Source organism: Leptopilina boulardi, unplaced genomic scaffold (genome assembly GCF_019393585.1).
Source record: "Leptopilina boulardi isolate dan_hultmark-lab unplaced genomic scaffold, ZJU_Lbou_2.1 LbouV2_266, whole genome shotgun sequence".
Lineage (NCBI taxonomy): Eukaryota > Metazoa > Arthropoda > Insecta > Hymenoptera > Figitidae > Leptopilina > Leptopilina boulardi.
In genome coordinates, this window is record NW_026137825.1 from 4,143,523 (window position 1) to 4,159,833 (window position 16,311).

Genomic DNA, 16,311 nt, shown 5'->3' on the forward strand with positions numbered 1-16,311 from the left:
ATTTTTTAAAATATTAATAATATTTCTAAATATAGTTCAATTATTTTAAATACTTAAAATTCTTGGAAATTCAATTCCTAAAAAAAATTGCAATTAAAAAATTACAATTTGGAATTCAAATAAAATTAGATAAAAATTTGTTTATATTTTTCATATTATATTAAATAAAATTTGTAGGATACGGTAAAAAAAATGAAATTTTTTTTTATCACAGATTATTATTAATATTTTATTAAAATATCATATTTACAATTTTTTTGCTATAAAGTTTTGTTATTTTTTTTTGTACAGTTACATTTTAAGATGTTTCTGCACTTTCGAAAAAACATTTTATAAAATATATTAAAATTCATGTCATAATTTTATAACATTACGTAAAAATTTAATACACCCTATTTTTTTTTTGCAATAAATACAAATTTAGATATTAGTTTAAAATGTTAATTTATCAATTAACAAACATTTTTTTTTTTTTCGTGAAATTTTCGAAAATATAAATTACATCAGTCTTGGGTTATTTCGATTTAAAATATTTATTAATTAATATTTTTTTTTTTCAATATATGTTTCCTAAAACCCAAAACTAAATGAATTATTTACAAATTTATTTACATTTCTATATATAGAATTTCTATAAATTCTTGTAAAATAATTATAATAATAATAAAATTTAAATTAATTTTTTTTTTAAATTAAATTTTTTAAATTATTTTTGTTCATAATATGATTTTCTACTTCTTTGGAAGACGAAAATCGATAATTTTTTTTTGGGGGAAAAAAAAAAATTATAAAATTCCACCTCGTTCCTCATTCGCCGAATCTCAAATAGTTGGAATTTCAGCTGAAAATAATGGAGCATCAGTTCCACTAAACATTGGTGATTTACCTTCTCTTGCAATTCTTAATGCTTGTAAAATTGAAACAGTATCGAGTTCCTTTTGATTTGGTTTCTCATTATCTAAACAAATATCAGCCGCACGTTTTCCAAATGGTTCAAGAACTTTCACTCTATAATCGACAATTGTCGATACTGGATTTCCAGTTAATCGTAAATTCTCCAAACAAGGAAGATTACCAATAAATTTCACTTCCTCAATATTTTCAATTCTATTACAACTCACGTCCAATCCTTCTAAACAATAAAGTTTCGCAAAACTTGCCAATGATGTTAAATAATTTTGCGATAAATCCAATTGTACAATTTTACCTAATTTTATATGTAAATCCTCGGGTAATGAATGAAAATTATTTGAATTTAATGATAATTGTGATAAACGTGGTAATAGTGTAACATTAGAAATTTCCGTAAGTCTATTATTGTTTAATGTTAAAAATTCAATATGTGGCATTAATTTAATTGCCTCGTCAATTATTTCAATTTGATTGTTACTTAAATCTAAATTTATTATTTTTAACCATACATGTGAATCATTTGCGCTGTCAATATGTTTATGTACTTCTTCACACATTGCTAATTCAACGATATTTTTTAATTCTGTATTATGAATATTAAGAATTTTTACCGTATCGCGAAGTGTTCCCATATTATAAATTTTATCAACTGGAAAATTATTGATTGTTAAATTTTCCACATTTTTAAAATTTGTCAATTCAACATTCAATGATGATGGAAGAATATTACTTGTACCGTAATAAATCCAACTTCCTTGTATTATTAATGTTGTTAAATGAGAATTTAATTCGAGTACATGACTAAAGTCATATTTTTTGTCGACTACTTCCAATGATGGACAGGGATGTTTTAGTCTTTCACTGATTGCGTAAAGCTGCAAAAAAAAAAAAAATGTGACAAAATTGAATTTTCAAATATTTCAAACCAAATATATAACAAAGGCCTCGGATTAATTGGTTAATAAATATTTTACTTTAAATAACTTTAAATATTAAATTCATTTTATTAATTCTGTAATGAGAATAATTCTATAAAAAATATTGTCAAGAAAATTTTTATTTTAAATATTTCAGAATCGAACTAATTGTAAAACAAATTTTCAAAATTTTATTTAGGAAAAAATTTTTAAAGTTCCATTTTTATAATTTTTTCAAATTTGACTTCAGCAATTTATTTGAATTTTAAAATTTTGTCAAAGTTTTTAGTTTTGATGGTCAAAAAAAATTTCAGGCAATACTTAATTAAGTTTTACAAATTTTTAAATAATAATTTTGGAACAGTTAAAGTTGAAATTTTTTTGAAATCATTGAATTTCAATTTGTTAATTTTCAGACAATAATTAAATTTTACAGAACTAAAAATAATTTATCAAATATAATTTTAGACAACATTTTTTTTTTAAATAATTGAATTTTCAAAGATTTATAATTTAAATTTTTGTAATTAATTAAACTACACGTGATTTTTAATTAAAATTTTTTTTATGTTTTCACTAAATAATTTATTAGAAATTGCAGACAAAAATAACATAATTTTGAAAACCATTTTTAAGTGAAAAATGGTTTTAGATAGTTGAATTTTCGAAGAATATTATAAAAAAAATTTTTAAATAATTGAATTTCAGAAGAGTTATAATTGAAATAATTAAATTTCAAAATTTTTTAGAAATAATTAAATTTTAGAAGTTTTTAAATTGAATTTTTATAAATAATTGAATTTTAGAAGATTTTTAAATTGAAAGTTTTGAAAATAATTGAATTTCAAAAGATTGTGTTAAATTTCAGACAATAATTAAAATAAAAGAAATTTTTAGTGATTTCTTTTAATGAAGAATTTAATAGAAATCACATACAAAAATTGAATTTAAAAAGCATTTTATTAAACAATACTTTTAGATAATTGAATTTTTCAAGATTTTTATAAAAATTCCTAAAATAGTAAAAATAATTGGATTTTGAAAGAGTTATATTTTGTAGAAAAAAATTGAATTTAAAAAGATTTTTTTCAATTTTAGATAATAATTAAATGTTACAGAATTAAAAACAATTTATCAAATAATTTTAGATAACATACATACAATAATTGATTTTCAAGTTTTTAATATTTGTAAATTTTTTTTAGATAATTCAATTTGTCTGATTTTCAATTTTGATTTCAAAAAAAATTAAGTTTTCGACAAATTATAATTAAATTTTTTAAAAAATAGGGAATTTTTGCCTGATTTTTATTGAATTTTTTTTTTGTTTTCTAAAGTTTTCGATATATTATAATTAAAAAATTTTAGAAACTACTTAAATTTTTTTCCTGATTATCATTGAGATTTCTTTTAAAAAAGAAATTTTTGATTAATTATAATTAAAATTTTGTAAAATAATTTATGTTTTTATTAAATTATTTACTAATTTCAATAAAAATTTTAGACAATTCAATTTTTAATTAAATTGAACTGAAATTTTTTAAAATAATTGAATTTTTGGGATATTTATTGAAATTTTGGAAAATAATTGAATTTCAAGAGAGTTAATAATTGTAATTATTAAATTTCAAAAAACTTTAGATGGAAAATTTTAGAAATAATTAAATTCTAGAAGCTTTTAAATTGAAATTTTTGGAAATTTAGAAGAATTTCAAAAGATTGTGTTAAATTTCAGAAAATAATTATAAAAAGAGAAATTTTTAGTGATTTCTGTTGATAAATAATTTATTAGATATCATAAACAAAAAATTAAATTCCAAAAGTTTTTAATTGAAAAATGCTTTTAGATAATTGAATTTTCGTAGAATATTATAAAAATCATTGAAAATAATCGAAATTTTTGCAAATAATTAAATTTCAATTAGTTTTGAATTCAAAATTTTTGGTAATTTTATTTGCTAATTGAGGGAAAAGTTTGTTAATTCATTGAAATTAAGAAGATCTGAAAAAGATCTGCATTGTTAACAAAAAAATGTATTTTGTTTAAATTTTTTTTTTATTTTAAATGTAAAAAAAAGTCGAAAAAATCGCATTTTATTAAAATAAGTAAAATATTTCAGATTCGAAGACGTAAATTTTTAAAATTTTAATTAAGTAGGACAAATTTCTAAAATTTTAAATTTTAATTTAAATTTTCGAATTCAATTTTAAAGTTTTTGAATATTTAAAATTTTTTTTTTAAATAATTGAATTTTTAAAGAAATATTAAAATTATTAAAAATAATTGAAGTTTGGTAGAGTAATAGTTGAAAATTTTAGAAATAATTAAATAATAAATTAATAATTTAATAATAATTAATGTCAATAATTAAATTTCACTGAAATGAAAATAATTTATTAAATAATTTTAGATAACATTTTTTAAAAGTAATTGAATTTTTAAAGATTTAAAATTCAGATTTTTGAAATTAATTTAACTTTAAGTAATTTTTTATTGCAATTTTTGGTGATGAAGAATTTATTAGAAATTATTATCAAAAATTAAATTACAAAAGTTATTAATTGATAAATGCTTTCAAATAATTTAATTTTCGAAGAAAATTATAAAAATCATTAATAATTGAATTTCGTAAGAATTATAATAATTAAATTTATTAAATTTCAAATAGTTTTAGAAGGAAAATTTTAAAAATAATTAAATTGAAATTTTTGGCAATTTTATTTTCTGTTTTTTTTTAAATTATAAACAATTGTTGAAATTCAAAAAAATTTTAATTGAAAAATAGTTTAAGATAATTGAATATGTGAAGAATTTCATTAAAATTAATAAAAATAATTAATTTAGAGAAAAATTTGTCAAATAATTGAAATAAAGAAGATCTGAAGATTTGTATACTAAAAAGACGTATTTTATTTTAAGAAATTTGTAAAAAAAAAGTAAAAAAAATCGAGAAAGGTGTATTTTTGAAAAAAGTCGTATAATCCGTGCCCGCAATTTTAAAAAACATGAATTGAAGTTTTAGTTCTTAATTTAAAAATATTATTTTCTTTAATGACTTAAAATTAAATTTGTAGTTATAATAATTATTTTCAAATAACACAAAATTTATTTTAAAATAATAGTGTATTTTTTTTTTTTTTTACCTGAACGGGATTAAATGTATAACTTTTGGATGATTGCAGTAATAAATCGCCTTCGGTGAAAAATTGTAATGCCATATTTTGTAGTAAAAAGAAAATATCATAAACATGTAAATCGAGAAAAATTGCCAATTCCCGTGGCATTGCTTTTTTCAAATAATTATAAACAGCATTCAAATAAATTTCTAATCCAACTCTTCGTTTTTCAACAAATATTTCATTTTTATTTCCAATTAATTTCTTTGGCGGTAGAATATCTTTTTCTACACAATGCTCCGAAACTAGAATTTCATTAAGTTCAGCAAATTCACTATATCTAAAAATTAAATTATTTAAATTTATTTTTATTAATAAATAAAAACCTTTTTGTAAGGTTTTGAAAAAAGATTGTTTTTTTTTTTTTGAATGAAATCTTGATAACAATATTTATTTGTTTTTACCTGTGTTTTACGGTCCATTGAATAGTAGCGATTCTAACCTCAATTGTGTAAAAAGTAACATTGTCAACAGTTTCACTTGATGGAATTTTTATATGCATATCGTCTTGATTTAAAAGAAGACAAGCCATTGTTAATTTTTTTTTTACAAAATAAATAAATTTGATAAATTATTTAGTTTTATTACGATATATTTTGATATTCAGAGAATTTTACTATGTTTCGAAATATTTATTGACAAACTCCTCGTAATTCTTTTTCACCTTTAAACACTTTATCAGACATAACACTTTATTCGACCAATAAATATATATGTATTATCTATTAAAAAATGACATTTCTGATTGAAATTATCTTTTTGACAGTTCTCTTGACAAAAACACCCAAAATGATGAATTTTTCAATATGGCGGATGTTATGAATCCCTCACGTGGCAGAAATGTCAACTATAAATTCAAAACAATGTTATTAATTAAAATTTAAACTTTATTAAAATTAAATTGTCATTTAATATTTATAAATTATAGTCAAAAATGTAAATAACACGATGTTTTAAGACACTTTATATAATTTTAATTCAATATACGTCTGTATTTGATTCAAGCGGGTAAATATAAGGTTAGGTTAGATGAAAACGTGAAACGTCATTTTATACCGGAGTATTGTATATTCACTATTTGTGCAACAAAAACAAAATAAATATATAAATAAAAAAAAAAAAGTGAAAAACAAAGAGTGAGAAATTTTTGAAATATTGTTGTTATATTTTAAATTGTGAGATTTGGGACATATAATGCCACCAAAAAAGAAGCCGGAGGTAACCTCTTCGTTTTTTTTCTATTTTTGATAAATATATTAATTTTCTCATTTATTAATTTTTATATTTTTATAAAATAGGAGGCAGTTATATTTCTTGTTAACGTCGGTCAAGAAAGTAATGAAATTCTTGAAAATGAAACTCAAACATTTTTGGATAAAGCCAAAATAATTGTAAAACAAATTTTAGAACGTAAAGTAAGTTTTTATTTATTGTTACATTTATATATATGATGTAATCCACGCCAAAGTGTATAAGTCCATCTCCGATTTTTTTTTCTTTTAGTACTAATTGAGACTAGCTTCCATGAATTTTTTAAAAATTTTTTTCGAAAGCCGTTTTCGAGTTAGAGAATTTTCATGATTTTTAATTTTTGAATGCTCTTATAACTTCCTTAAAAAAGCATCAATTTTAAAAGTCTTTTTTTTATCAAAATGTGTGTTTTTAAACGTACTTTTCAAAAAAAAGCGATTTTTTTTTTTTTTTAAACGATATTACTATCAAATTTTTGAGTTTTAATGATAAAAAGTCATTTTTCTCATTTAACGTACTAAACAATTTTTTTCAAAATTTTTTCAAAAAAACTATTTCTTTTTACGAAACTTTTAAGCCTAGCCCAATAATGGGCAAACAATTTTTACAATATTTTTCGTAATTTTCTTCAAAAATTTTTGAATTTTGAATTTTTTAAAAATATTTTTGGTTTTTTTTTATATACTACGTACTTTTATGTATTTTGATGCGCTGATTATGAAAATCATAGTGACAATACCCAAAAAATTTTATTTTTATGGTGAAAACCATAAAAAATCCCAAAATTTATGGTTTTTTTTCGTTTATTGGGTAAAAAATGCATAAGATAAAAAAAATGTATTTTAATAAGATCTATAATTTTTGTTTGAAAGTTTTTTTTTAATTTTGCATATTTTACCCAATAAACGAAAAGAACCATAAATTTTGGGACTTTTTTTATGGTTTCAAATCAAATTCTATAACTCGAAAACAGCTTTCTAAAAAAATTTGAAAAAATTCATGGAAGCTTGTCTCAATTAGTACTAAAAGAAAAAAAAAATTTTTTTTAAATCGGAGATGTAATTGCAAATGGACTTTTACTTTGGCGTGAAATACATTATAATATAAAAAAAATTCATCAACAAATTTTTCAAAAAAAAGAAATAAATTCTAGATATTTCTTCGTAAAAAAGACAACGCTAATATAATATGTTTTGGCTCAAATGAAACTGATAATGAAGAAAATATGGAAAATATTTATCAATTTAAATCCGAATTAGAACATCCAAATTGGGAAATGGTGGAAAAAACTCTTCAACTTCAATCAACGAATCGTACATCAAGTTGGGTTGAAGGATTACATGTTGCGCTTCAATTCGCTAAAGAAAAATGCTCGTGAGCTATTTGAAAATTATTTCCCTTTTCTTTTTTTTTACAGAAAATAATAATTTATTTTGAAAATTTTAATTTTTTTAATTAAATTAGTAATGAATTTTTTTTTTTTTAGACTTGCAGAAGATGATGTTAAAGTAATAATTATCAACAACTTTAAAGAAAGTGAAGATGTAATTTTACAATTTAATGCAAGAGACGTTGCAGATGAAATTGTCAATTCAAAAGTTAAATTGATGTTTATGTAAGTTTTTTTAATTACTCGATACGTTTAACTTTTAATTAAAAAAAAAAAAATTCCATTTTTCAGTGGTTCTTCCGATTTTTTTGAAACGAGCACAAATAATTTAAATATAAGTCAACAACTTGCTGCAAAAGTTTATCGTTTTATTAAACAAACAGAAAATAATGATTTCTATGCTTATGATCAAATAGATAATTATTTATTGGAGACACGTTTTTATAAAAATCCACCAGTGAAACCAACTCCTTGGAAATGTCCTCTTGAAATTGGAAGTATTTCAATTTCTACATTAACATACGTCAAGGTAATTTTCTAAATAATTTTATTTCTATTTCTTTTTATTTTTTTTGTATTTGTAATTTAATTTTGTTAAATAAATATATTTTATAGGTAACAGAACCTGCTCCTTTTCCAAGTTGGAAATTAACAACACGAAGTGATTCCGTTGGATTTCCACCAGAAAGCGAAGTGGATGTTAAACGTACCACGGAATATGTCGATCGTTATAGAAATGTTACAGACGACGAAAATACTAATAAAGGTTATAAATACGGTGGTACTTTCATTCCTTTCACAGGTTTGTTTAAAAAAAAAGAATTTTTTATTTTATAAAATTGCAAATTTGAGTCGCAGACATTAATCCTTTTTTTCTTTTTTTTTCACCTGTTTTAATTATTTTTCTCCTTTTTCACTATTTTTTAAATCAAAAATGTAGAATTTTTTGGCAAATATTTCGAATTTTGTTTAAATAAGAAACGCCATTGGATATAAAAGTCATTAGAACTAATTTACAAATTTCAAATGGTAAACAAGATAAAAAATTAATTAATTAGAATGTGAATTTATTATAATTCTTATTATTGAAAACGATTAATTAAAATTATTTTTAGTAAATATTTCTTTTACCTTTTTTTTATTGGCAAGAATTTTTAATCACTCTAATTTATTTAATTTTTTTTTGTAGAGAAAAGATGATGTCTGGAATCAGTTTGTAAAAAATATTTTATTACCTAAATTTACAGTTAAAAAAAAATGTTTTTATCTTCAGATAACGATAAAGATAAGGCAAAATTTAAAGGAACTGTAAAATCTTTAATTGTTCGGGGTTTTGTCAAAGAAGAAGAAGTATCATTGGAACATTGGTTTGGAAAAGGGTCGCATATAATTGTTCCCGAAGATGTATGATAAAAATTAATTTTTACTCAGCTTTTTTTTTTATTTTTACTATTATTATTACTTTTATTATTATTTTTATTAATTAATTAAATTATTAATTAGTTTCATTAATTTTAACTTTTTTTCTGTTCTAGAATGCCGATTCGAAGAATAAATTTTATGCCTTAGTGGGTAACATGAAACATTTAGGTTTAGTGGCAATTGTCAGAAAAGTTTATCAGGCGAACAGTCAACCGAAAATGGGTATTTTATTTCCCCGCATTGAAGAAGGAGAAATTGCGGTAATTAAAAAAAAAAACAAATTAAAATAATTTTCTTTTTACATTTTTTTTTTGAGAAAGTGATTTAAAAATATGAATTTTACAAATTGACTGCTATTTATTTTAAAGATTGTTATTTTATATTTTTTCGATTTTAATTCTAGTGCCTCGTGCATGTTGGACTTCCGTTCATTGAGGAGCGACGTGTTTTAAAACCAAGAGAGGAATTAAATTTACTGAATGAGGAACAAGAAAAAGACATTGATGATTATATTGAGTCAATGACACTCCCGTAGGTATTTAAAAAAAAAAAAAAAAAAAAAAAAATGTAAAAAATTGAAAATTTCTAATTTTCACAGGAAAGACGATGAAAATTTTCAACCTGGAAGTTTTTGCAATCCTTTAAAACAACATAAATGGGATTATTTGTCCTATCGTGCATTGAATCGTGATCCATTGCCACCAATGGATCAATATTTAATGGATTTAATATCAACTCCTAAAAATCTTATTGAAAAAAGTGAACCAATTTTGGAAAAATTGTCACAATGGGTCAAGCCTAAGTAAATATGTTTTTTTAATTTTTATTTTAAAACCGTTGTTATTCAACTATTATTATTATTATTCAAAATTCTATTTTTTAGGCCCGTGGTTATTAAAAAAAAAGAAACATCTGATGAAAATGAGGAAAATGTTAATAAAGTCGTGAATGATGATATAAAAACCGAAGAAGAATTAATAAAAGCAGCTGAAGAGGCTGAAAAGGAAATAAAAAAGAAAGAGGATATTTTCAATGAAATTGTCGAATCAACAACAAATAATGACGATGATCTTGTAAGTTTTCTAATTTATTAAAAAATTAAATAATTTCATATTATATACGAAAAATTATTGAAAAAATTTGTTTATTTTTAACTTTTTCTTTATTTTAGTTCGACGATCTTTAATGGAATCATGGTTCACTGAAGAAATTGAATGTATACTTAATGTATTTAAAAAAAAAAAAAATGATTTCTATTTGAAATTGTTATAAATAAAATTTTTTATTTTCTAAAAATTCTTTTATTTTTTTTTTATAATTAAATTTTATCCTCTATTACTTGTATTTTCAATAATTATGAAGGAGAAATTTTAAAGAAAATTAATTTTTTTGTTAATAATAATTTTATTATTAAAGTTTTTTTTAACTTAAAACTTTTATATTTTTAAATTTAGAAAAGATATTTTTTTAAACAATTATTTTATAAATTTTTTTTTCAATTGTTAAAAATGTTTAAATAATATAAATTTAAAAAAAAACCTTAAAATAATAATAATAATATAAAATCATTTATTAATAATAATAATAATTAAACAATCATGTTCTAAAATTTTTGTCGATTAATAAAAATATGTAAATAATATAAATTAAAAAAATAACCTTAAATTGATTAAATAATAATAATTTAATAATAATTTATAATAATAGTAATTAAACAATAGTAAAATATAATTTTTTCATAATTGTATAATAAAAAATACCTGGGGCCCTTAAACGCCCATTTTCTCCAAAGTGGTACCGCTCCTGAAAGACCGTCGCGCCCCCCCCCCACACTCCCCTTGTCAACGACCATCTTTCTCCCTTTCTCCCGCGAACCTGTTGCCTCTTTGGATTGTGCTCGTTCGAAAAATAGTATTTCTTCATCCTCGCGCGCTTGTTGAATCTTTTTAGTGGTCGCGTGTCCGGCTTTTTTCAATGGATTAAAAAAAAAAATTACCAATCGAAAACCATCAAAATTCACGATAAATCGTCTTTCTAATCCGTTAGTTTTATCACTTTTTTTTTTTTAACTCCCAGAATTCCTTCGTCTCTTAGTTGTTATTTTCTTTTAAATTACCATATAGCTTATTCTTTCATTCTCTTTTGCACGGTAATTTTATATTAATGAGAAAAAAAGTAATAAAAGAAAAGAAAAAAGTGTATTTTGTGCTATTAAAGGTTAGGAAATTGTCCAGTGTGTGTGTGTGTTAGAAATTCCTTTTGGGTTTTGTGCAGTTTTATTTCCCATCGCGATTTTCAAGCTCTCTTATACGACGACGACATGTTCTGTGAAGTGAAGTGCTCCATTCGGGATAAAACGCCGACTTTATAATAGAAGAGAGCTGCGAAGATGGATTAACTTCGCGAGAAAAGCATCCCAGATTACATGCTCAAGTCAAAGGTCAGTCTTGTATAACCGAAAGGTCAAATCATTTTTGAATATATAAAAGGTTTTCTGCTTTCAATTTGTTTTTTTTTTCACCAAATGTAGATTTCTGTTTTATGGAATTTAAATTTAAATATTTACATTCTAACCTTAAAAAAAATTAATTTTTTGCAAAAACCGTTTTTATTTCTAACCTCAAATAAGAGAAAGTTCGTTATTTTTTTTGAAATAAACTTTTAAATTCCTTTTTTATTAAAAAATAACTATTTTTTGTATATATTTTAATTTTCTTTCTAATTATTCCGATATTAAAATTATATTTTCTATATATATACATGAATATGCAATATTTCCGCGGTGAAAAGATTTTAAAACGAACAGCTAAAATTTCTGACTATAAAGTTTTTAGTTATGTGAATAGTAATTTTCATAAATCTGCAAAGATGAATTTGAAATTAGAAGGAAATACAAAAAGGTCACAATAGCGACTTGTGAGCTCGATTATAGGAATGCGTTAAACGCCTACGCTTCCCACAGGATAGTATTATATATTTACAATATTCTTCCTTGTTGAATATCTCCAATATTTTTTTTTTTTTCTTCTTTCAAATTCCTCGGTGACAAACCGAACATAACTTTGAGATTAATCATCATTTTTTAGAAGAATTTGGAAATCTGTAAATGTTAAAAATATTTAATTTTATTTACGAATTTTAAAAGTGATTAAAATTTAATCGAAATTAAAAACAATTGAAAGCAGAAATTAGGGAATTGTTTTTAGTTACCGTTACTAAAGTAACGTTTTTTTTATCTGTCTTTTTTTAAATATTTTTATTCTTTAATTAAATTTTTTATTTATAAAAACGATAATTTAGAATTTTATAAATTTTTTTTTTTTTTGATTGAAATTGAATTTTTTTGCATTTTTAATGTTTCGCAGGGTCCATATTGTGAGATGATGCAGCAATGCTGTAAGGCTGATCTACCAAGCGGCAGCAGAAGCGGTAGAAGAGGTAAGGTGAGTGCCCGGTCTCTTCTCTCTTTGGAATGTTGCGTCTCTTATATATATATACAATACTCAGAAGACTTAAGTCCTTGCTCCAAGTTCCAACTGTCGGTTTACAGCTTGCGCGCGTAGAGAATAGAATATACGCAAATGGGTCCATGAATTATTTAATGAGTGCAGAAAACCGCAAATTAAAAACACCTCGCCTCTTTGGTGCAAAGAGTGCTTTATTATCTCGCGCATCTCTCCCTCTTTGTTTATCTCACTGTCAAGAATTTAAATTAGAACATCCCTTTTTTTTCTCATATATTATTATATATATATATATTTCTCTCGGAGACATAAAATTTCAGTTTACAAGGTTAAATAAAAGTAAAAATAAAAATAAAAATAACAATAACAATGAAAATAAAAAATATTTTTAAAAAAAATTTTTCTTTTTTTTATTTTCTAATTTTAAAGACGATAAAAAAAAATAATTATTGAACAAAACGGTATGAAAATTAGTTTAAATTAATATTTTCATAATTATTAAAAAAAACAATTATTATTTATTTATTGAAAATATATGGGCAATTATTATTATTAAAAAAAAATTAGTTCAAATTAATAGTTTCATAATTATTAAAAAAAACAATTATTAGTTATTTATTGAAAATATATGGGCAATTATTATTATTAAAAAAAATTAGTTTAAATTAATATTTTTATAATTGTTAAAAAAAGCAATTATTATTTTTTTTATTTATTTATTGAAAATATAAGGGCAATTATTGTTATTATTTTTATTATTTAATTTAATATAAAAATTTTTATACTTTTTTCGAATTTTCCTTTAATTAAAATAAAATTTTCTTTTTGTGAAATTTAATTTAAAGTTAAATTATATTATTTCAATTCAGTTTGATTAAAATATTGTGTAATTAAATGTAAGTGTATACCTTTAATTATACAATGTAAGTTAAATTACATTGAATCAAAGTGAACTATAAAATTAACTTAAATTTTAATTGAATTAAAAGTGGAATTTTCATTATTTTGATTAAAAAAAAAAAAATTTTTAATTAAAAATTTATTTCTAGAAAATTTAAATATTATTTTAGGTTCAATTTTGGGAATTTAAATTTTGTTTTTTATTTATTTTTTTGTTTCTTTTCAAACGGTTATTCGTTTCAGTTTGAAATTCTTTTTCGTTTTTTTTGTTTTTTTTTTATACGAACTTGGGCATAAAGCAAAATCTAAGCAAGAATCTCTTATTATCTCTCAAATTACAAAACACCAAAAAGGAAGTTTTGTGAGCGCGGCTTCAGACTCCAATTTAAGTTCATTTAAATCCAAAACTCTTTCGTGAATTATTATCGCACAGCTTCTCTTTTGCAATTTTGCCTTACTTTCCTCTCTCGAAAACCAGATTCGTGTGCTCCAAATTTGTCGATTGGTTTTCTTTTTTTTTTTTTTTTTGCTCTTCAAGGGAAAAAAAAGAATATTTTCTCCTTCGATTCGAAATTAGATTTTTTTTCTCTTTAAAATTGAATTTGTTTTCTCAATAATTTTTCAAATTCTGAAATAATGATTTTTCAGACTTTTTTTTATTATTTAATTTTTTAATTATTATTATTATTTATTATTATTATTATTTTTTATTTAATTCAAAAATATTTTTTTATCTTATTTTTTTTTAATAATTCATTTTTATTAAATTTATTTATTTTATTTATTTATTTATTTTATTAATTTATTTATTATTATTATTATTATTATTATTATTATTATTTTTTTATCTTATTTTTTTTAATAATTCATTTTTATTAAATTTATTTATTTTATTAATTTATTTATTTATTTTCGTAATCATTTTTCTAGTGAAATAATTTCTTAGATTTTTTTATTGATAATTATTTTTATTATATTTATTTATTATTGTAAAGTAATTCAATATTATTTTTGAATTTTTTTTAATCATTAGATTATTTTCTTTTTAAATTGAATTTGTTTTCGTAAAAATTTTCCTTGATTTTGAAATAAAATTTCTTCGATTTTTTTTATTATTTAATTTTTTAATTATTTATTATTATTATTATATTATTTAATTCAAAAATATTTTTTTATCTTATTTTTTAATTTTTTTTTAATCATCATTTTCATCGAATCAATTTTATTTTCGCAATAATTTCTCTAGTGAAATAATTTCTTAAATTTTTTTATTAATAATTTTATTAAATACAAATAATTTAATTAATAATTTAATAAATAATTTTATTTATTGTTGTAAAGTAATTCAAAATTATTTTATTATTTTTTATTTTAATCATAACTCACTTTTATCGAATCAATTTATTTTCGCAATAATTTTCCTAGTGAAATAATTTCTTAGATTTTTTTTTATTATTAATTATTTATTTTATATTTATTATTGTAAAGTAATTTAAAATTATTTTTTAATTTTTTTTTCAATAATAACTAATTTTTATCAAATAAAAAACTAAAAAATATGTATTTCCTCATTTTTTTTTTAAATTTCAAAAAAAAAATTATAGAAAAATTATTTTGAATAAATTTCAAGTATAGAATGTCGCTACAGTTGAAAAAAAAGAAATTTTTTGAAAATGATGAGATTGAATGTGTTATTAGTGGCAATCAGTCGAGAGGAGGAAATAAATAATAAACTGTAGAAAATGAGAATGAAGAGTAATTTTGTAATCGGCAAAGTGATTCAGCTTTTGAAATCAATATACAAAATATGCACTCTCTCGCGTCTATAGTCTAATGCTAGAGAGCACACACACACACACAAACACCGCAGATACCACTTTGATGTTGCGGCTCTCGCTCTCTTGCATTCCTTCTTTACAACGTGCTCGTTTCCTCGTTTTCATTCGGCCCTTTTTTTTTTTTTTTTTTTTTTTCTCTTTCTCTCGTTTTGCTGTGAATAGAATGCCCCGAAGCAATCGTGAACTTAGAAGGGTCGATGTGTATGTGCAAGTATACGCGAGAGATCGTGTACATAGTGTACAAGTTCGTGGGCACTTGTACCAGTTATAATGTCGATCGTAAACTTGTCTTATTACTCATCGCACTAATCTGTAGTGAAATTAGCTTTCTCATGTAAACCATCCCGAGGGGGACAATTTTTTTTCTTTTTTTTTTTTTTGTTATTTATTATTAATTTTTTTATTACATTTTCTTTTTGGATTTTGAATTTTAATTTTAATTTTCTGTAATTCGATTATTTTGTTTTATTTTATTTATTTATTCATATAAACGGGACAAACCCTTTTGTATAATAATGCCTCAATTTATTTTGGTAGAATTTTTATTTGTTCGAATTTTTTTTTTGAGAATTTCTATTAAACCCGATTTTCTATATTACAGAATTTTTATTTGTTCGAATTATTTTTTTGACAGAATTTCTATTAAACCGATTTTTTATATTAAAAACTTTTTATATAAACGAAAATTCACTTCAAAGAATTTCTAATTGTTCAAATTTTTATTTACTCAAATTTTCATTTGTGAAAATTTTTATTTGTTAGAATTTTCATTGGCTAGAAATTTGTAATTTTTTCAAATTTTCATTTGTCAGAATTTGTATTTGTTCGAATTTTCATTTGCAAGAAATTTGCATTTTTTCAAATTTTCATTTATCCGAATTTTTATTTATTCGAATTTTCATTTGTCCGAATTATTTCTTGAAAGAATTTTTATAAAACCGAGTTTTTTTTATTACAAAATTTTTTTATAACCGAAAATTCAATTCACAGAATTTCCAATTGTTCAAATTTTTATTTGTTCGAATTTTCATATGTCAGAA

At 21.4% G+C, this 16,311-nt stretch overlaps 3 protein-coding genes across 5 annotated transcripts in view; 2 read left to right on the forward strand and 1 right to left on the reverse strand.

Moving 5' to 3' along the window:
* Positions 1 to 424: 424 nt before the first annotated feature.
* LOC127281164 (nischarin) lies at positions 425 to 5,807 on the reverse strand. The gene is made up of 3 exons (XM_051304730.1): positions 5,411 to 5,807; positions 4,974 to 5,286; positions 425 to 1,787 (listed from the first exon to the last, which is right to left on the reverse strand). The coding sequence occupies exons 1-3, from the start codon at positions 5,536 to 5,538 to the stop codon at positions 822 to 824; spliced, it is 1,407 nt and encodes a 468-aa protein (XP_051160687.1). The 5' UTR covers positions 5,539 to 5,807; the 3' UTR covers positions 425 to 821.
* Positions 5,808 to 6,024: 217 nt separating this feature from the next.
* LOC127281163 (X-ray repair cross-complementing protein 5-like) lies at positions 6,025 to 10,365 on the forward strand. The gene is made up of 12 exons (XM_051304729.1): positions 6,025 to 6,224; positions 6,305 to 6,421; positions 7,411 to 7,631; positions 7,744 to 7,872; positions 7,939 to 8,176; positions 8,263 to 8,449; positions 8,921 to 9,051; positions 9,183 to 9,329; positions 9,473 to 9,600; positions 9,668 to 9,871; positions 9,953 to 10,142; positions 10,241 to 10,365. The coding sequence occupies exons 1-12, from the start codon at positions 6,201 to 6,203 to the stop codon at positions 10,253 to 10,255; spliced, it is 1,731 nt and encodes a 576-aa protein (XP_051160686.1). The 5' UTR covers positions 6,025 to 6,200; the 3' UTR covers positions 10,256 to 10,365.
* A 571-nt stretch (positions 10,366 to 10,936) lies between these two features.
* The window catches only part of LOC127281217 (uncharacterized), a 257,929-nt gene continuing 252,554 nt past the window's right edge, over positions 10,937 to 16,311 (forward strand). For 2 of the 3 annotated variants that reach the window (XM_051304826.1, XM_051304828.1), the window contains exons 1-2: positions 10,937 to 11,509; positions 12,435 to 12,507. The gene's annotated coding sequence lies outside the window, so the exon portion shown is untranslated. Of the gene's footprint in view, positions 11,510 to 12,434; positions 12,513 to 16,311 lie in introns of all 3 variants that reach the window. The other variant, XM_051304825.1, reaches the window with a different exon arrangement.

Excerpts from the sequence above, each read along its gene's own strand:
- LOC127281164 (XM_051304730.1), bottom strand. The coding sequence starts at position 5,538 with ATGGCTTGTCTTCTTTTAAATCAAGACGATATGCATATAAAAATTCCA. Across the intron at positions 5,287-5,410 it reads CAATGGACCGTAAAACACAG|ATATAGTGAATTTGCTGAAC; the intron begins GTAAAAACAAAT and ends TTTAATTTTTAG. Across the intron at positions 1,788-4,973 it reads ATACATTTAATCCCGTTCAG|CTTTACGCAATCAGTGAAAG; the intron begins GTAAAAAAAAAA and ends TTTTTTTTGCAG.
- LOC127281163 (XM_051304729.1), top strand. The coding sequence starts at position 6,201 with ATGCCACCAAAAAAGAAGCCGGAG. Across the intron at positions 6,422-7,410 it reads AACAAATTTTAGAACGTAAA|ATATTTCTTCGTAAAAAAGA; the intron begins GTAAGTTTTTAT and ends AATAAATTCTAG. Across the intron at positions 8,177-8,262 it reads CTACATTAACATACGTCAAG|GTAACAGAACCTGCTCCTTT; the intron begins GTAATTTTCTAA and ends TATATTTTATAG.